This window comes from Macaca nemestrina, chromosome 4 (genome assembly GCF_043159975.1).
Source record: "Macaca nemestrina isolate mMacNem1 chromosome 4, mMacNem.hap1, whole genome shotgun sequence".
NCBI classification, from domain to species: Eukaryota; Metazoa; Chordata; class Mammalia; order Primates; family Cercopithecidae; genus Macaca; species Macaca nemestrina.
Window position 1 is genome coordinate 44,650,996 of NC_092128.1, and position 22,500 is coordinate 44,673,495.

General features: G+C 34.5%; 1 protein-coding gene across 21 annotated transcripts in view; it reads right to left on the bottom strand.

Moving 5' to 3' along the window:
* Positions 1-22,500, bottom strand: part of LOC105475796 (forkhead box P2) — a 600,968-nt gene that overhangs the window by 8,914 nt on the left and 569,554 nt on the right. For all 21 annotated transcript variants that reach the window (XM_071094601.1, XM_071094595.1, XM_071094597.1 and 18 more), the window contains one exon: positions 21,706-21,869. In XM_071094601.1, coding sequence (XP_070950702.1) covers positions 21,706-21,869 — 164 coding nt within the window. The remainder of the gene's footprint in view (positions 1-21,705; positions 21,870-22,500) is intronic.

A 22,500-nucleotide genomic window follows, 5' to 3' on the forward strand; every position in this document is an offset into this window, starting at 1 on the left:
TATCAGTGTTATTTTACAGACTAATCCAACTATTTTCACTAAAAAAAATCTACCAATTGAACTCAACAACTACTTTGAATAAATGGTTCATTGAACTAGCCAACAGTTTGAGTAAAATAATAGATGAACCAACGAGTGTATTACAGTATCATGTAGACATGTACAGAATTTTAAACATTTATTAAATCTAATGTTAATATTCCCAAAGTACCCTCTAAAATATACAAATGAAATCTTCTAATGAGATTACTTGTGAAAGTTCATATTCATTTAATGACTTTTATAAAAAATGACATTTTGATTTAATAATAGTTATAAGTTGAATTTATAATTTTAGATTTTCCTGGTTTAATCTTGGATTCAGAACATTTTAGAGAATGCTAACCTCTAAGTACTGGAAATAATTAGAATAAACTCCTAAGGTTAATATAATAGCACTTTTTTCTAATTAGGTCTCACAAATGACCTGTGAATATTCAAAACTTTTAGGCTTTAATAGCTGAGTATTTCTAAATAGATATTGAGTTACTGTCAAGACACGTACATAGATATCTAGCAGTGGTCTACGTGACTGCCTTCAAGTCAATAAGCATTATTTTGGGCATCCCATAGTTTTAGCTACAGATGTGAGCTCTTGTGCAGGAGTGTTTTTTAATATACTCGGGACACTGAGAAGACCTCCGAGGTCCCCCTCCTCTGACACTTTCCGAATCCCCTGCTGCATTTCAACTGTTTCCTCAGCGAAAGCACTGCAATATCATATGCATCTGGTCCAATGGGGTTAACCTTTCTGGATTGGGTTTTATCTGAATAAAGAACCTTGTGGAAAAATCTTAAGTTCTTGATAAAAAGGAATAACAAGTAGGATGTATTATTTAGAAACAAGCACATAGAAGCCATGTTTGTAGTTCCAGCTACTTGGGAGGCAGAGGTGGGAGGAATGCCAGCCTGGGCAACATAGCAAGACCTTGTCTCTAAAAAATGCACATAAAGAAAAATGTTTAAAAAGAACGACTAAACAGGTATGTTCTATTGTAGTCTCAGAAAATTTTAATATGCAAGAACTTTATTTATTTCATTATGCCACTGCCCTATATAAAAATATGTCTGAACTGAGACATGGGGTTGAAACAGGATTAAACCAAAACCCTTCAGCCATTCTCAATAAACTATGATCTGACCTCCACCTACCTATGTACAACAGTATTTCTGAATAATAACTTCCATTCCAGACTCAAAACATCATCCTATAAACACTGTGCTCCGTTCCTACTCCAAGACACTTTTCATGGAGACTCAGGCTGTGTTTCCCCTTTCAGCTCTCCGTGTATACATGGAACATCCTTCTACCCTGTTCTGCCTATTCACACACATACTGTCTACCACTTAAGGATCAGATCAACTCACACTGTGTCTACTTCCTAAAGACTTTGACCTGTCCAAATTTCATTGATCTACTCTGAACCTCCAAAGCATTTTTTTGGTCATTCTGATGCTCAAAACTACAGAATCTTTGAATCCTAAAACTGTATCTAATGTAAAGATATTGTTATTTGACTTCCCATTTTACAGATGAGTAAAGGAGTGACTGTCTAAGTGTCTGAATACAGGCACAGCAGAGACTAACACAAATGCTGGCCTCTAGAATGTTTCTTGAAACCTTGTTATTTCTGCTACCCCATATTGCTTTAATCACATGCACTGTCACTTAACTCTTTCTACTGTTAGCTACACTTTATCTTGCCAAGTAGACTGTGAACTTCACAGATTAGGAGACATTACACATAGCACCCAGTAAATACTTGTTGAGTGGATAAATTACGTGCCATGAAATCATTAAGAGTTTCATTGCACTAATTAGAAAACAGAAGGTATCTCTCTGAAATTAAGTATTCTTGGAATATTTTCCATTCAGAATTAGTGAAAAAGGTATCAGAGCTGGGAAAGCTGTAAATAAAATTTTCCCCAGTGGCTACAATGTTAGGCTGCTAATTTCCTAAAATAAAGCAAACTAAAGTCAATAATTATTAATGCTCAATTATAAAAAGATCTATTTGCCATCAATATAATATCAGAGAAAGAAATAAAAAGTAGCAAGAGAAGTTTCAACATTCCAGAAAATAAAATTGCTTGAAAGTTACAGTACCTATGCCTATAAATTGGTGGAATACTTTTCAATAGAAATAAATTTTCTATTATAATTATCTCTATTTATATTAGGTTTCTCATTTTTGGTTCTCAAAGTGCTCCATGTTTTCACTTGTCAAGTTATATGCCAATTCAAAAGAAATTGAACACAATGAAGCCACATGCCTTTTGTGAGTTGCAGGATGAATAAAGAATTAGTCTCTCCTTGTGACCATTAGCAATTTCTTTCTCTTTTTGCCCCATTACAGGGTATGAGAGCCATTTAATTTATTTCTAAAAGAAAAAGTGGATATTTCTGTAGTGTTCGTTTTTCCAAATTCTTCAAGGTGCCATGTGTTACACTACCATAGGATAATTAGGTTTTCTTCTACAAAAATGCTTCTTTCCAACATAGAAACATCCCTGACAATTCAAATAAAACACAAGAATCCCTTTAAAGAAACTCTCTTCTGTGCTCACCAACTCTTCATTATGAATCCTCTTCTCATGTAGAATTATCTACAGGTTTTTAATTATAAGAATATAATTTACCATGATACATTTTATGGATTTAGTATTTTGATTAACTTCCAAGTGTGGTATAAAGTAATACTGAATAGTTTAGGCACCTCGTTTATAATCTTTAGTCGTGCAGCAGTGATTAAGTGGTTAAGAATATAGTGGGCTTTGAGGATAAAATACTTGGGTTTGAAGCCTGGCTCCTTTACTTCCTAGCTATGCAACCTTGGAAAAGCTACTTAACCTCTCTGTATCGCCATTTCTTTACCCACAAAGCAAGGAAAAAAGTGACTACCTTGTACACTCGTTGTAAGGGTTAAATTATTTTGCATATATGTAAAACACCTGGAATAGTGCCTGGATCATAAGTGATCAATAAACACTGAACACGGTCATAATATATAATAACCTTATAATCTTTTTTGGAAGAAAGTATGGTATAAATACTTAAATTAATTTGTAAACATTGTATGAGCTTCATTAGCTCTAAAAGTATTTCAGTACCTCTTCCTAAAGTGAGATTTTTATTACTGTATCAAAAAAATCAAGAAACAGATATATCTGCCTCACATGTCAGATGCCAGGCATTAGAGTTATTAATGACTAGTCACATTCCCTTAAAAGTATATTTAAGGCAATAAAAGAAAACAAAATAACACAACATATTGCTATAATTATTTCAAAAAATTATTTACCAACAAATTCTGGGTCACTAAAATACTAAGCCAGGTTATCTCTCAGATCACATTCAGATCAACAGAAGAAAGTAAATTTCAAAGTAGAGGAGCCATCATTGAAATGCCCTGTATATAGTGCTTCTACATTTATTCTCCTCAGTCATCCATCACAGGCCTCATCATTAGCTTGTCATTAAAATCATTAACATACATGCACTGATCCAGGCCTGCATCACATTTGCTATGCACGTTGGGGCTTATGAATTTCCGATAATATACCTATAGCTAGAAAAACCTTAAATAGATTAACTTAATATGACTAAATAATGAAAATGTAAGAGATGTAGCAATATATATAAGCCCAATTTTCCTCCAGAAAAAAACAAAATTTTCCTCCAGGAATTCCTTTATGCTGTGGATTGAGTCAAGTCCCCTGTATCTATAATGATGTAAAGAGCATCAATCTCACTTTGACAGGAAAAGCCAATAACATATTAACATTGTCATCTATTGCCAATCATTAATTTAACACAAATTTATTGAGTATCTTCTATATATAAGGCACAGTGAGGCTTTTAATATCTATCAAAGAACTTGTAGTCTAGTATAAGAAAAAACAAATTCACAAGATTGCCAGCCCTAAGTGTCCTAAGAAAAGTAGCAATTAAGTGATACAGCAGGAGTTAACAATTGGAAAACTTACCTGCCTCTAAGAAGAATGCCAATGTTCTAACAGCATTAAAACACATGTATTCTTAATATAATTCATTAAAGACAGTAAAGTAAGAACAAGTTCAGATGGAAATGAGAGAGAAATTCTTGACTATCCTGGTGATAAAATCCCCTTTCTGGATTTGAAGATCTCCTCTAGATGGTTCAGACATTCATTATGCCATTTTTCCCCAACTGATGTGAAATTTATGCACTACTTTCTTCAACTTCAAAATTTTAGATATCTTACAGAGAAAATTCAGTTCTTGCTAGAACCCTTAATAATAAGTAAAGTGGGTACTATTTTAAGCAAATAGAATTAGTTGTTTCCAGGAATAAAACAGATGCTAACATGTGAAACATAAAGGATTTAGTATTTTTTAAACTCAGGAACAAAAACAAAGAAAGAAACTTTTTTGTCTCATTTATGAGAACTTAAAAAATAAGTAGACTCATTTATTTATTTATTTATTTATTTATTTATTTATTTATTTATTTATTTTTGACACAGAGTCTCGCTCTTGTTGCCCAGGCTGGGGTGCAGTGGCACGATCTCGGCTCACTGCAACCTCCACCTTCCCGGGTTCAAGCGATTCTCCTGCCTCAGCCTCCTGGTAAATTTCTAACATAGCTTAAGGCAGGAGTGTAAGGGGTATAGTCTTTCCAGTGATTCATTTATTTACTGGGCACCTAAAATATACCAAGTACTTGAATTATTACAGATAGAAGAGTACAAACCTTTGGCATAGAAGGTCACAGATAGAAGGGACTTATGTCTACTTTGGTAGTAGTTTTTCTAAGCCTGATAAAACATCACATTCCTTTAAGTGGGCACTGAAGTAACATCAACTTCGGTTTTAATGCAAATTACCCATTTGGCAAATAATGAATATTTCTGCAAACCAGAATCCAGGAATTCATTGCAAATGCTTTCAAAATTGTTCTATCTATGAAATAGAAGACTTCAAAGTTAACTGTTCCTTTCAGTACACAACCTTTTCCTTACTCCAATAAAACTCCAATTTACGTTTCTTGATTTTACAAAGGCATAGCCAGCTCCTAATTTAATTTAATTTACACTTGGGAGATTAGAAACATATTTGGAACTTCTTTAGACAACTGGAGAAAAAGAAGTATTGAGTGATGGAGAGATATAAAGTCTGTTATTATTCCCTGATAGAGGTACAAAGTCAGTAACTGAAATTGAAGTACTTCTAGGAGAATGAAAGTTACTTCTTGTTAGAAGTGAAACAAAAAATCCAGTCAATAGACATTGTGTGTAAACCTCTGGGATAGGGGCTGCATGGACAATGGTTCCTGTTATCATCAAGTTTTCAGTCTAATAGAGGAGGTAAGACATATATATGAGTAACTTTGATGCAAGGCAGAATGTGATCGATGCCACAGTAGATAAGTATTATAAAAGGGGAGATAAATTCTGACAATTCAATCAGTGAATGCTCTATGAAGGAGAGTGGTGTAGCTTCAGGTAGGCTTTGTAATAGGTAAAAAAATTTATTATGCAGAAATGAGAGAGAGGACATTCCAAGCAGAAATAGGGAAAATGGAGAATTGTAGACATGTTATGGGAACCCTGAGAACGCATAGGGGAAGGAGGGCTGGTGATTGTGTGTGTGTGTGTGTGTGTGTGTGTGTGTGTGTGTTAGAATAGCAGAATGAGGTCAGACGATGAGAAGGCCTTGGAGTTGCATTTCATGATGTTTAAATTTAATCTCTGCTCAAAGGTTATTAATGGTTTTTGAGCAGGATAATGAAAAGGTAGAAGAGTTTCATAAAGATGAATTTGCAAAATGTAGGCTTAGTGTAGGACACTGCAGGTAGAGTTTCCAAATGGGAACTTACTAAAAAAATGTAATAAGTTAATGATGGTCAGACCACTAAGGTGGTAGGATTAGAAATGGTGGAAAGAAGTGAAGAATTTATAGGTTGTGAAGTAAAATGGTTTTGCATTTACTACTTTTAAATTTACAATGTAGGCCGGGCACGGTGGTTCACACCTGTAATCCCAGCACTTTGGGAGGCCGTGGATCACTTGAGGTCAGGAGTTCAAGACCAGCCTGGTCAACATGGTGAAACCCCATCTCTGCTAAAAATACAAAAATTAGCTGGGCATAGTGGCAGGTGCCTATAATCCCAGCTACATAGGAGGCTGAAGCAGGTGAATTGCTTGAGCCTAGGAGGCGGAGGTTGCAGTGAGCTGAGATAACATCACTGGACTCTATAAATTTACAATGTACATGAAATATTTCTGTTTATGCTCTACCGAGAAGATAGAAGAGCCTAAATCTGTCAAAAATACTGAAAGTTAAAAATCAATACATCTTAGCTTTTCATTACTCTCAAGCAACCTCTATGAATCTTTATATGTGTTATTTTAATTGCTCCAGGAACAATGAAAGTGAATCTCAGAAAGTTTGGATATTAGAAAGTGAAGATGAAAAGATTCTGAAAAAAAATTCCACCAGTCTTCTTTGTGATTAAGGTGGTAGTAACAGCAATGGCCACAACATTGATGTGTGGTCTCTGGACATTTTATTTATTTTTAATTTTTCATCTGTGTTCTTATAGCATTTTAAGGAAAAATATATTTTAAACCTGAATATTGAAGGAAGGGCATAAAGTGTTGTTAGTTTCTCAAGAAAAAAAAAAAAAGAGTCATCTATTTCCAGAGAGAAGCAGCATAAAAGAAAGCATGCAGGGTTTTTTGAAAGTGGGTAACATATACCCTTGAGGGTCTTGCTAAGCATCTCCAAATAATTGGTAAACTTTAAGCAATGTCCCTACCATATCATCAACTTGGAAATTAATGAGCTATAAGATATGGCTTTCAAACTCCTGGGCAATCTCATCTTACAGGTATCCCCATCCAGGCAGGCTGCCCGTGCTGGGGCAAAGGAGTCATTGTTCTCTGAATGAAACCCATGTTTTAGTCATCTTTGCTCATCTCCTCATGTCCTTTACATCTATCCTGTCTTTCCTTATCTCTGCTGAATACTAGGTTGAAACATTTAAGATGGCTATTTTTTAGGCCAAAAAAAAAAAAAAAAAAGAACAGTCAAATATGAATAATTTCATAAAGTTCAAACTAAAAATTGACTTAATGTTAAGCCTAACTTAAAGTTACATCCTTCATAAAGTCTCTTCTGATTCCCTGTGTGCATGTGCATGCTTACATCGTTGACTTCACAATTTGTTTGCAACCCCGTTCATTCTTTCACTTGGTCTCTAGCACTACCTATGTACTTATCCTTCTATTAGAGTTTTACCTCTGCAGAGACTGATCATCTGCCACAGTTTCTAGCAGAGTATGATGCACACAATGGGTGTTCAATAAATGTTTATCCAATTTAAATGAATGAAACTCATCTGTGGGTCATTCAACTTCGCAAGTCTCTACTTGAAAACACTGCAAAGTAGCAGTTGATTAGTTAAATCTCACCGTTTTACAGCCACCCTCATTAATGGCATATTCCAGAAACACAGAGGACTAAATACACTGATATATTGATAAACAAATTTGTTGCCTAAAAATATTTGTTGCTTTTGTTGTGAAATTTACAAGTACCTAAGGCACTAATGAAAGGCAGAAGTAATGTTAATGTTTGCCTATACCCTAAGGCAAACGAATTATAAAGGGAAAGTTTATCCTTTTAGATTGTGGTCACACAATACATTCCCTAGAGGAACGTCAATTTTATTCATTTTCTTCTTACTCAAGACTAAGTCAAAGGTGCTATAAACTGTTCCTATTTTTCTTTAGAATAAAAAAGTACTATGAATAAAGTTCTCTTAAACTGAGATGTTCAAAATTTAAGTCAATAGATGTTAAACAGTATAATCGAATCGTATGTTTTCTCTCCTTTGCTTATTTAGGTATTACCAAATGTTAATGATTAGAGTATTTACATACTGTCATCACTTATGAGAGACTCACTGGAACAATGTAAATTCAATCAGGTCTTCTTTGAAATGTAGTGTTTATTAATTCCATGAAGTTAACAATAAAGATTTTAAGTCTTAAGGTTTTTTTTTTTTTTTTTTTTTTTTTGAAATGGATTCTAGCTCTGTCACCCAGGCTGGAGTGCATTGGCATGATCTTGGCTCACTACAACCTCCGCCTCCAGGGTTCAAGTAATTCTGCTGCCTCAGCCTCCTGAGTAGCTGGGACTACAGGAGCGCACCACCATGCCCGGCTAATTTTTTGTATTTTTAGTAGAGATGGGATTTCACCATGTTGGCCAGGATGATCTCAATCTCCTGACCTCATTTATGACAAATGTCAACAAATGCTGTGAATAAAAACTTAAAATTTATGACTCATATCTACAATATGGGAAATTTCCAGCAATGTGATGTTAATTTTATCAAACATCTATAAAGCAAGACTAAATTTTAGACTACATTAAAACTGTTTTTATGTGGTTTACTAATTGCAGGCAGTTCCCTTACACCTTTTCTTCTTATAATTCTAGTTATTGGAGAAAATATCCAATACATTCAAATAGCATACCTTTTAAAAGTAATAACCAACTTTTTACAAAAAAATACAACTTTTAAAAAACCCTATAGATATGATTAGCCTTTTCCCTCCTAGCACACCTGAAGGTTATAACATACTTCTATAGTAATCATGGATCACTACTCTAAAAAATGTTATTCCCCAGAGAACACTCAAAAAGCTGTCCTCAGAAGCAGTGTTAGGGCTCTGATGCTTCAATTTTATTATGGAACCTGATTTTATTTCATCCAATATAGCAAACTTTATCCTGTCAAATGAACTTACACATATAGTATTTGAGAAACATATTAAATATACCGAAATGTGTGTAGGCCGTGAACCATGCATCTATTACCCACTTAATATAGACTTGTTCAAATCCTTCATTTTAAAGTGTCCTGATCCTAACTTCTACTTAATTTAATTTGGATACCTTTAACTTACATGGAATACATTAATTAGCTCCAGTTGAAAATGTTTTAGGCTGGCTGCAGTGGCTTACGCCTGTAATCCCAGCATTTTGGGAGGTCAAGGCGGTGGATCACCTGAGGTCAGGAGTTCAAGACCAGACTACATGGAGAAACCCTGTCTCTACTAAAAATATAAAAAAAAATTAGCCGGGCCTAGTGGTGCGTGCCTGCAGTCCCAGCTACTCAGGAGGCTGAGGCAAGATAATCACCTGAACCCGGGAGGCGGAGCTTGCAGTGAGTCGAGATTGCGCCACCGCACTCCAGCCTGGGAGACAGAGCGGGACTCCGTCTCAAAAATAAATAAATAAATAAATAAATAAATAAATAAACAAACAAAATGTTTATAATCCTATGAATTTGGCCGGGCGCGGTGGCTCAAGCCTGTAATCCCAGCACTTTGGGAGGCCGAGGCGGGTGGATCACGAGGTCAGGAGATCGAGACTATCCTGGCTAACATGGTGAAACCCCGTCTCTACTAAAAAATACAAAAAACTAGCTGGGCGTGGTGGCGGGCGCCTGTAGTCTCAGCTACTTGGGAGGCTGAGGCGGGAGAATGGCGTGAACCCGGGAGGCGGAGCTTGCAGTGAGCCGAGATCACGCCACTGCACTCCAGCCTGGGAGACACAGCGAGACTCCGTCTCAAAATAAATAAATAAATAAATAAATATAATCCTATGAATTCTTCTTTGCCTCTTATATAGTTATGTCCTAACTGTTAATTAATGACATTTAAAAATATCAAAATAGACTGAGCATTGCTACAGTCACATGTTCTCCATTGATATGCACAGATTTTGACTACTACTCAAAATAGCATCAAAAACCTTCTACATTAAAAAAATGCTGTAAAAAGACGAGATTTTCTTTTAACAATCTACAATCTTCAGTACTTGGCACAAGATGATTGAATTAATGATGATAACTCTTTGTATCTAAGCGTTCAAAATAAAATTCACGATTAGCACTTTATCAATTTCATACGTGATTGAATAAATTTTCACTCAAATTAGTTCCAATTTGCCAATGGCAAAAACCCTCATGCTTACTCTATAGCATTGCTGTTTTCAAGATGTGAAATGAATTCCAAATATAAGCACAGGATTATTTAAGACAGATTTCATTTCCTGAGCTTAACTTTTGTTTTCGTTTGTTACTTTTGAGTAGCTAACTTGTATTGACTAATACATTGGAAAATATAATCATGTCAAACAGAAGATACAAAAAAAAGTAATTTTTCTTTCAAAGACAAAGTTTCACAGAAAAACTGGTAAATCACTGATGCTCATTTAGGAAGCTTATATAAAAATGGAAATTATGGAAATTCAATTTTACTCATTTCTTTCTAGCATATATAAAGGAAAGTATATAATTATTTTTGGAATTTGATGGTAGATTCATGAAGACGACAAGTTTACTTATCTCCATTTGTGTGAAGTCAGGTTGAAATGATACACAGTTCATTTCTTAAATCTATGTAACTTTTAGGGTATATTTTGTTTTACCACTTGGGAAATGTTTTAGTTTATTTAACATATCACAGAAAAAAACTAATAATATAAGTGCCATTAAAGTTTTAAGTAGAAAAGTTCACTTTTAACAGAAATCATATTAATAGTTTTAAAAATGAGAGCTGATCTAAGAATAATATAATTCAGTGTTAGTAATTAATTATACAGTCATACATAAATTGTTTATTTCGTTCTACTTAAGATTTTATTCTTTGGAAAGGATAAACCAGGCTTTCTCCACAAAAATTTAGATTTTACATTCTAAATTTAAGTATATTTTAGAAAAGTATTTAGCTCTCTTATTTAGGACTGAATAAGAAAGATGTCCAAATAAAACTACTAGAAATGAAAAAAGATGTTCTTAACTTTTATCAGCTAAGAAATTATACAACAGAGTTATTACTTATATAGTTCTTTATTCCAATTTCTTATCTTTCAAGATTTTCTCTTTGGTAAATTAAAGTAACATTTGACATAAAAATTCTAGTGTTAAATGAATTGATCTTTGTTTTTATTTGAATGAGTTTGCATGTAGTAGCTGCCAGTAGGACAGTACTCAGGCTATCACTTCAGTTCTACAGAAAGAATCCTCCTCCTTATCTCTTGATGAAAATGAAAATATTCCTTCTTACAGAAATGTGCAATTATGAAAAGGGGATTCAAAAACTGGAGTGAACAATGATTGTACATTCCACATATAACTGTGTAGTTTCCTCTATCCAGGATATAAGTAGAAAATGCCCTACTAAATTTCCCACACCTTTTCTCCCTGGCTAATGATAAACATCAAAATAAATTTTAATTTTTATCATGAGCCAGGATAAAAATGTTATCCTCCTTTAGCCTATTTTCTAAAAACTGCAGCCATTTAGCATTGATGGCAAAGGAATATTATTCTCAGATAATTGTGATGAAAGTTTCTCTTCTAAGATGTATTTCCATTCTTAATGATGACAGTTTATAATTACATCTTACAACTCAAGAGATCTGATTCCACAGTGGAGTTATAAAGTTCCATTAAAAGTCAGTATCCAGTCCGGCCAGGTGTGGTGGCTCACACCCGTAATCCCAGCACCTTGGGAGGTCGAGGCGGGTGGATAACCTGAGGTCAGGAGTTTGAGACCCGCCTGGTCAATATGGTGAAACCCCCTCTCTACTAAAAATACAAAAAAATTAGCTGGGTGTAGTGGCAGGTGCCTGTAATCCCAGACAGGACAATTGCTTGAACCTGTGAGGCAGGGGTTGCATTGAGCTGAGATAGCGCCAATGCACTCCAGCCTGGCTAACAAGGGTGAAACTCCATCTCAAAAAAAAAAAAAAGAGTCTAGGATCAGTCCAAAGAAACAACAAAAAGGTGGGTAAAGTTCAGTGAAACATAATTTTATAAACTGCACACATATATATGTATGTTGACATTTCTCTAAAATTTCCTGCTCTTACCTTCAACATTATATTGAAATGTATTTAAATTTATGCAATATTGTTTAAAGGAACTAAATTTTACATGATTTAGGTTCACTCCCAAACGATTTCAGATAGCTTTGCTGTAGAGTCAATTTTTAAAAAACACCATGAAATTCTTTAGGATTTATCACTCTATTTGACTTTATAAAAGTGATAGTTGTGACCAAAACAGCTGTAATAAAATGAAAATATAGATGTAATTACTTTCATCATTGATAAGTACAAATATATTCTGCTCAATCTCACAAACAAATTAGTCGGTCACTGAGATACAATTGGTACCGTTCCAATTTGTGTCTCATAAATGAAAACTGTCAATAAACATTCAGCTGTGGATCTAAGGACCCTTATATTTCTAATCTGTTGGCCAGACAAAGTCTAAATCACATCTTGACACTTTGCCATTAAGTCAGTCTTGCTGCTGTGCTCCAATTCTCCTTTGAATCATTAATCCAAAAATTGTGTTACTGCCTTATTTGTTGGATCAAGTTTCGGTCAAAAATCAGATAGGTGACATGAATATATGGGGTGTATGTTCCAGTTTCTCTGTAATTACATTTGTTAACTTGTATTCTGGCTCCTTGAAGATCTTGACCTCAAAGTCCTGTAGTTGAGCCCTACTGCTTTGGCAGTTCTTTTGGATAGACTGTTATCTATTTCCTATTACCAAACCGCCCTATTGGAGTTGTTATCCATCCGTTGCTGGCTCCTGGTGAAGTTGTCTCTTGGAATAGCTTTACAGAGGCTACTTTCCACCTTGACTACATATTGCCCATGTCACTAGGTCTGCCTAATTTCTGAGACTCACTGCTTTGCTGAAACTATTCCTTCACTCAAATTAAATCACAGGACTAACTCAAACTCCGGTTTTCTCCTGAGTTTTTCTTAGTTATATACTGTTAGTTCTAAAGATGAGATGGACTAAGGAGTAAAAACAATATGTACTTTTTTTTTTTTTTGAGATGGAGTCTTACTCTGTCACCTTGGCTGCAGTGCAGTGGCATGATCTCAGCTCACTGCAACCTCTGCCTCCTGGGTTCAAGGATTCTCCTGCCTCAGCCTCCTGAGTAACTGGGATTATAGGCCCCCACCACTGTGCCCAACTAATTTTTGTATTTTTAGTAGAGACGGGGTTTTGCCATGTTGGCCAGGCTGGTCTTGAACTCCTGACCTCAGGTGATCTGCCCGCCTTGGCCTCCCAAACTGCTGGGATTACAGGCAGGAGCCACTGCACCTGGCCAACAATATGTACTTTTTATTCTAAATCTAGTGCACCATGTCTTTTCTCTGACTTGCTAATTAACAAAAGGAACCTCAGATTAATGTTGCAAATATAATTTTTTTATAGTAAGATAACATTGTGTGATCAATGATGACTTGGCCTCCTACCTTGTAAGTGTCTTGCTGATTTTACTCCATTTTGTCTTCAAAATGAAGATAATGTTGAACAAACTGAAGAATGTTAGTTTTCAGTAGTTATGTGAAATGATTTGATCATCTGTTGCTTATATAAATTATTTAATGCTATTCTAATGATAGAAACTGCCTATGGAATGTAGTAACCCTGTGTTTCTTGGTGTTGAAATATTCAAGTATAACATGTTACTTCTGTGAGTGGTAAATTTTAAATTCTGCCAGAGCAGTCAAAATGCACATAATTTTAACATATATTAAGACATAATTTCTTATCGTGTAAATTACCTTCACATAAAGGAATATTCTGAAATGACAGTTGGCTTTATGTAAGTCTCTTTATTCATTAAATGCCTCTGGTTATCAACATATATCCACTTCCCAAGCTCTATGTTGAAAGCTGAAATTAAAATACCATAGCAGTATATAAGATCTTCATTTTTTTTCCCCTGGTACTAAAAGTAGGAAAAAGTTAACACTGAAGCATTATTCCTTCTTTAACAATTCAGTAATCATTCTTTGACCCTTACAGAAAGGAAATTTTTAAGGCTCAACTAGTGTTAGTGCAAATGAAGTTGTATCTTCTAACAAAGTACCTTCTTTAGATATAAAACAGAAGCAGTAAGCTACAATACTGTCAGCTAAAAGTTTTCTGACACACTTTGCCTAAATTGTGGGAATTCACACCACGGATGTCAGATATCATCTGTATAGTTCTATAAAAATCCTTCAAAACCCTATAGGAACCCACAAATTTCCACAATTGGCACGGTGGGGATATAACACTTTTTAGCTGAAGGCACTGTATCTCTGGGAGGATCTTTTTATTAAGAGGAACTGGAATGAGTTGTAAGTGCCACATATGGGGACTGGAATAATGTAAAAAAGAACAGCAGCTACTGATCCACACTTGTAGCACTTAAAAAAAAAAGATGAGATGATAAAGAGCTGGCATAATCATAAGTTCTGTACAATCACTTTGGAAAGAGATCTCAAAGCTAACTAGCAAAGTTAATCAAAAAGTTTAGAGATTAAATGAAAATGGAATTAAATCAGGACAAAAATTATAAGAGGACCAGAAATGTTAGAAAAAAAATAAAGTTGACTGAAAAATTGTTAATTAAAAAATCCATGGAAACATATGTGAGGCAAAAAAAAATCTTTCATGTTTAGAGTTTCGCAATGCAACATAATGATCCAAAACATCAGCAAAAATAGTACAGGCTTAACAGGAATGAAAACAATGAGAAAGAGCATTCCATTTGCTCAAGTTGTCAGTCACTTTCAACTGCTTTCCTCTGAAATACAGAGCCACTCCAATTTCAAATGCTTTTGTCCACAGAGAGATCTAAGATCTGTAGGGATTTTATATAAAATATCAGCAACCAAAGAGGTAGGATCTGCAAATTCTACATGTGCCTACAAATAGCAATTTAAATTTTAAGGCAACCAAAGAGAATAGAAGGAAGAAATGTAATATTATATACTTATATTTTCATTATGTTTTGTGACAATTCACAGTTTAGATTTTCAATACTGTTTAATCCAGTGGGGGTCTAGGAGCCCCTTTTAGCTATCTATGGGGCAAAATATTATCAACAGGAGAGGCCAAAGTATAATACTGAAATGACTTAACAACTGAGGTTATGAAGAAGAGGATGTTGTAAAGATGACTGGGGTATGTGACGTACACAAAGTTCTGGAGCATGTTGAATAAGTATTTGACATGCAAACTAAAAAAAATCTTGTGATCTCTATTGCAATTCTGAAATAATACTACATTACTCCTTTTATATAACACCTCAGCCTTTTATTTTCTTATCCTAAGGGTTTGCCTTCTAAGGACACAACAAATTAATTTTCTTATCTTATATCCAACATATTAACATTCTATATAAAAGATTTTTAACTCTCAAGCTTCAAATATTTGCTTCACTAACAGGAGAAAATAATAATCACCTACAACGAATATAGAATATTTAGCAAGCAAAACTTTGAAATGACATAGAGGCTAAGAGGAGTCAGGAATGACATATAAGAAAGGATCTGAAAACTCAACAGTAGGAGACTCTAATAATCAGAAAGGGGAATGGCATGACAATGGGAGGCTTTGTGAGTAAAGCCCTCAATATAAAACCAGCTAGGGAAGAACATGTATTTTGATCTCTAGACACAACATTTGAAAATATAAAAACGGAAATCTCATTTAACATTTTGTATGAGGAAAAACAGTAAATCTGAACCAACTTATTGAGAATGAGGAGAAACAACTACTTAATACAAAAAAGAAACAACTGAGTAGAACTAAACATGGTAGGTACATCATTAAATTCCACTTCTTGCCTCAGGTTGGGAAGGAGACAGGAAATGGATTGATTGTATCAGTATGCGTTCATCTTCCAGGTCTAGTCTACATGTTTTCTTCTCATGTCATTTGAGAAGACAGTAAATTCAAGTTATTTCAGCTTAAACACAGCATCAATCCTAACTTTTCAAACATTTTTAGAGGTAAATGTCTGTATAAAATAGGAAGCTAGTCATTTTTAATTCATATTCTATATAACTCTGAAAAAGGGAATATTGGCATTCAGGTGCATAAGGGAGCAATATTATAAATTGTAATGATACTCAGCTCAGACACTTAAAGCATTGTTTTCCTTCATTCACACCACGGATGGTTCTAGGACTCTGTGAACAGCAACAGAAAATAAATACGTTTTAAATTCAAGTACTTACTTTGAATCAACAAGTAGTTGAGTCAAAACAGTCAAAGAAGATTCAAAAAGTTATTATGTAGAATCTATACAATTTCACCTGGCTTTAACTTTTCTTACTTTTTGCTGAACTCCCCTTAAACATCAGCTGATTTATATTGCACAAATTTTGATAATTGTTTTCAATCTGCTTTCAACAATGTAAATAAAATTTCACAAGGTCCGGGATGATAATCATGAATGAGGTGAAGGGGCCTCATTCTACTCCAAGTGGAAAGCCACTTTTTACTCACATAAATTGAAATGGTTATAAAATACATATTAATTAAATAATTACAACTAAAAATAAAACTTAAAAAGTATACTCTACCAATATTTAGAAAAATTTCTTAGCTCCCACATAAAAATGAACATTGTATTTACTCATCTGTTCTTCCTAAAATCTCTTTTGTTCTCCCTTCTTCAAGATTCTAGGAGAACCCCGGATTTTATACTTCTGTAAGTATTACTGTGTGAGGTCTAACCATTTCTAAGTAACTGTAATCTCCAATTTGATTCCTCATAATCAGTATCATACTTTTACTGAATGCTTACTTGACATAGTAGAATGTGCTAGGGGTTTCTTATACTATAATTTGTCTAAAACATAGTCTCTGTCCTTAAGGGACTTGTCATTAAGGTAGGGATATCTGCAAAGTGAACACAGATGTATGCATAAACACACATGCACGTGAATGTGCACACACACTCACACATGTACACAAAGTATCAGTCCAAAATAGTGGTATAAGAAGCAAGTTCTTTAGAAGTGTGGAGCAGAGTGCATGGTCCTGACGGTAAAATTCCTTGGGAAAGCCTCTTGGGAAAAAATAGGACTAGTCCTGTAAGGAAAGGTAGAATTTAGGTAAGAGAGTAGAGGGGAACCAGAAAAGGGAAAGGGCAGAAATTCAAATAGTGTGAGGGAAATAAATGCATTAATTTGGAAAAAGGCCTTTATTCAGGACACTGAATAAAGCGAAAACTGGAGTGGAAGAAAAGGGTTAAAATATGGAGTATGGAATATAAATGATAATTTGGCATCTCTTGTTCTCCACAATTTGTAAGAAGCACCAGACCATATCTATTTCACTCTTCTAATGCTTCAAAAAACATCATCTCCACCAACCTCAGGTATATACTCATATTCTACTATGTAGAATTTTACTATAATGGAATTGAATTAAAAGACTAATCAAAAAAAGCACCAGTGTTTTCTCCTGAATCTAATGATATTTAGGTTCTTAGATTCCTCAAGTAAAATGCTGAATTCTTCATCTTCCCTTTTGAACCTGCTTCTTGGGTCCTCTATTTCTTTTTGCAGATTTTTAAAGTGGCTATGAATTTTCCCAATTTTCCTCTTTGTCCCTAGCATTCAATGGGTTGCCTTGTTCTGGTATTTCTTTTCACAGCACTTCTTATATGGATTCTTTGCTCTCCACTCCTAGTCTTGTACTTGCGTTAGATATTACATACTGCCAGAATTAATTTTCTGCTTCCAGTCTCTCCCAATTTCAGAATATCCTCCTATACATGAGTTTCATTAAGTCATGGTTCATTCAGTACACTTTTAGATTACCCTTCCTAATGTATAGCTCTGATCATGTCAAACTCAAGCTGATAACAGTAACAAGCTGTATATTGACTGAAACAAACACCATAGCTTGATATTTAAGTTACTCAGCAGTCTGGTCCCACTTCCTATATTCTGAATTCTATATTCCCTTATGTATTCTAAATTCCTGTCAAAACTAATACTCAATGTTTTCAAGATACACATGATAAGTCCCTGATTCTGGGTTGGTGTTGTTCTATTTGGGTTGTTCATTGCCTAAAACTTCAGATAACATTTTCTTATCTCAAGAATCCTTTATCCCACTGATTCAGTAATGTGCTACCTATAATAAGTCCTTGTGTCATATTGTTTCACTTTTTATTTTTAGAGACAGATAGAGTCTCACTCTGTGGTGCAGGCTGGAGTTCCATGGCATGATCAGAGCTCACTGTAACCTCGAACTCCCTAGGCTCAAGCTATCCTCCTGACTGAGCCTCCTGAGTAGCTACGACTATATATAGGCACACACCACACCCAACTAATTTTTCAAATTATTTTTGTAGATACAGGGTCTCACTATGTTGTCCAGTCTGGTCTTGAACTCCTGGCCTCAAGCAATCCTCCCACCCTGCCCTCCCAAAATGCTGGGATTACTGGCATAAGCCACTGTGCCTGGTCTCATGTTGTTTCAGTTTTATGGATCTGCTTACTTTATGAATTATAAGAGGAGAATGAAGGAGAAGAAAATGGATTGTCAATGAAACTAACCACAAACTTACAGAGTGCCTTGAAACAAGTATTAAAATGCAAAATACAAAAATATTTTCATATTGTTTATAGACTCATTTTTAGTAACAGTGAGGTATTACAAGAAGTAATATAAATTGCTACCTATTTACACAGCACTATGGGAGACACAAGGAGCAATTATTATGTTCCAGGCACTCATTTCATTTGCAAGAATCTTATGAAGTAAGAAGCATTATATTATTACTTACCTCATTTTCAGCTGAGAAAGCTGAGGAAAGAAATGTTAAGTAACTTGCTCAATCCCACTTGGCTATTAACTATTGAATCTGGAATTGGAACCCTGACAATCTGGCATTACAACCTATGCTCTGATACCACTAGGCCCTACTTCCTCTTGTTTACAATTGCATCAGCATAACTGCCCCCCTCTAAAACAACAAGTAACGTGACTTCATTTCAGGAGATATAACTATGCTATGTAAATGTCTTATAAAAATTACTTCACTTCTGTTTAATTTCCAAAGTATTTTGAAATGCATTCAATTATATACAACCAAATTTTGATTGAGAGAATTAGATCAATATTTCTACCTTTGCCTAATAAAATACATAACATGGTTTACGTACAAGCATCTTAAAACTTTATAAAGGTGAAGATAGAGAATACTGAAATATTCCATAAATATTTGACATCTGTTATGCAAAAGCTAATGACAGCAGCGGAGACAGATTTAAGAATGAATATTGACTCAATATTTTGCAAGATAATTAAAATTTTGATTATAATTGATACAATTTAGAAAAAGGGAAAATTTACACTCCTTTTAATTTTTATTTTTTCTGAAATCTATTTTCAACAAGCCAAGACAAATTTTCCTTTTATCTATGGAAAATAAACCATAAGTATTTTTCTTTTTTTTTTTTTTTTGAGACGGAGTCTCGCTGTGTCTCCCAGGCTGGGGTGCAGTGGCGTGATCTCGGCTCACTGCAAGCTCCGCCTCCCGGGTTCACGCCATTCTCCCGCCTCAGCCTCCCAAGTAGCTGGGACTACAGGCGCCCGCCACCATGCCCGGCTAGTTTTTTTTTTTGTATTTTTAGTAGAGACGGGGTTTCACCATGTTAGCCAGGATAGTCTCGATCTCCTGACCTCGTGATCCACCCGCCTCGGCCTCCCAAAGTGCTGGGATTACAGGCTTGAGCCACCGCGCCCGGCCACCATAAGTATTTTTCACATGCACTAATTCATATAAGCATAAAATGTGTTATATATTAACTATGAACATTTTAACTTTATAAAGACATAGCAGCAATATACTGGACATTATATGTATAATTTTTAGATGTTATCTAATACATACTAATATTTCTCTGAAATATTTCATTAACTTTAATAATAAAATGAAAAGTCTGAAGTAGCAATTGCCAAATGAAAAACAAAACCCATCTAACAATGCTACAATTTAGCCCAATTACTATTTCAGGTTCTAAAATATAATGTTTAATAAACTATTTCATTAATCATTTTTTTACTTTAATATTTTTAGCACCACACGATTACATTTAAAAAATAAGTCTTTACATATCCTCTATAGGTAGTTTATAACAACCACTATATACTGCCTATGAGCACAGGGAGTTGCACCAACAGCTTAAACACTTTTATTAGGAACGTCTTTTATTTCTCTGAAATAGGTCTTTTTTTTTAAAGCGGAAAACAGGATCTAACTCTTGTTTGCTCTTTAAAGTTTTATTGTTTTAGCATTTTATACAGGGAGTGAGCATTAGCATACTCAGGAGAACTGCTGAAAGTAAAAGGCCGCAAGCTACCCACTGCATGGCTGATAGGATAAAGCGGGGATATAAAAACTTTTGTCTGATTGCTCACTTTCCTTGTTTTAGAGTACTGCTACTCTCAAGAGCATATATTCATGTTCTTTCTACTTCGAGTTTTATTACTTCTTTTGTATTATTTAATACATCTAAAGACACTTCCAAAAGACAAATTTTTCCATTTTGAAGAAGTAATGGTTTGGAACCTGATAAAACACATTAATGTTCACAGTGTGTTTTTTGCAAAGGTGATAGAGTAAAAGTGCTATAAAGCAATTAGGCATATGATCTTAAAGACATTAATATGTCAAACAGAATAAAATGTTTAAAAAGACAACAAATACCCTGTGAAAGGTCAAGTGAAAATGGGTACATATAAAGAGCATATTTCTCTTTCAGACCTTTTACTAGATATTGAATGGAAAAATAAAGGAAGACAATATAAAAATGAGAGAAAGGACTAATCTAACCTCAGTAACTTGTAATTAGAAGTATGTGACGTTTAATTCTAGGAAGTACAGACATAAGTTGCAACTCAACCTGACAGCTAAATGGTGCACACCCTTCATTATTCAGATTCGAATTTTTTTTCCTCTGAATTCTCAGTTCTACCAGGGTCAATACATTTTAGTAAACAAGACACTAATATGCTTGACACTACTGAACAAAGCCAGGCATTTTTTAAAGTGTCATACACATTTCTGAAATCCACAATACATCAATTTTTAATACTTCTACTCTCTCAGCTCCATTAAAAAGATGGTAGGGGAAAGATTTTAGAGTAATTAATGATATAGTTAGCTGCTAAATATTAATAGGAATCATAGTCTTGCATAAAATATAACATATAAACCTTGCCAATACAGACACACCAGTAATTAAAGTTGAATATATAATTACACTGATTTATAAGACAGGCAAAAAGTTACACTTTACTAGCTTCTATGTAAACTGTGGGTAACAGTTAAACTTTCCATTTTACGGTTTATAAAAATGGGCAATATCTTGACTACAGTTCATAAATAGTTTAGAGACCTGTAATAGTAGTAAAAATTATAACAACTTATTCCATCATGAATATTCTTATTGCACCATACAAACCAAACTGTGATAACGACCCATAAGATGTAGATTCATCTTAGACACTGCTTTACGCCCAAGAGAACGTTAGTAGTACTAAGAATCTGTAGAGGACTGCTGGAACAATAATTACAGGGTATTTGAGATAATCTAAAAAAGTATTAAAACCGATTTTGATCAACTTTGTCATATTATGAACATGGTATAATGTAACTCCACTTAAATTTGTATTTTTAACTGATACAACAGTAAAAACTTCAGAAAAAATACTAAATTTAAGAAGCATATTAATATAGATTCTTCCCTTTAGAGAGTCTGTTACCCACACTTACATGTGCGGCTGAGGCGAGCAGCCCGGACTACTGTTTCCGTTGCTGTCAATGTGATCCAGAGAACCATTGAGGTCTTCGTGGACAGCCTGCAGTAGGCCACTGGATGCATTATTGATCAGTCCAGGATTACTTAGCAAAGGTAAACTGCTCTCTGCCAAGGCAGCCTAGTGAAATGAAGAGTGTGTAAAACAACTTTCAAAATGGCATTTAAAATAATTTTTAAAACATGTATCTTCTTTTAATGGGTTCAAATAATGAAACAGATATTTCAGAAGGATTAAAAGAAAATTTATTGAAAAAAAAATTCCTAACTGGCTACTTGTGGCAGAGATGCAAGGAAATTAAGTGTGATGCAAACATACAAACAACAGTCCTTGCAGCAAACTTTCTCACTCATGTTTCAACCTTTGGCATAATGAAATGTTAAATCCACACATGTAATGAAATACTCCAGTTTAATATAAGCAGTTGCTCTGCTTTTTTAAAAATGACCAGAACTTAACTCAAAATAAAGAAGTCCTGACATTTGCCTCCTCTGCATAAAAATTATATATTATAATTAAACTTTAAAGTTTTTGCCACAAGCACCATGTTCCCCAACACTATGATGTGAAATCATTTATGACAGCCTGGATAAATATTAATGCATAGCCACATGCATTTGCAAAAGCTTCTATCAATCTAGCATTTGCAGAAAAACCGAATGTTCCAGATTTTGCCACAGGGTGTCCTTCTTGCTTCTTCACATCAAAAGTAGCTTGAATTAGAACCATTGCTGTCTATAGTACTAGGTAC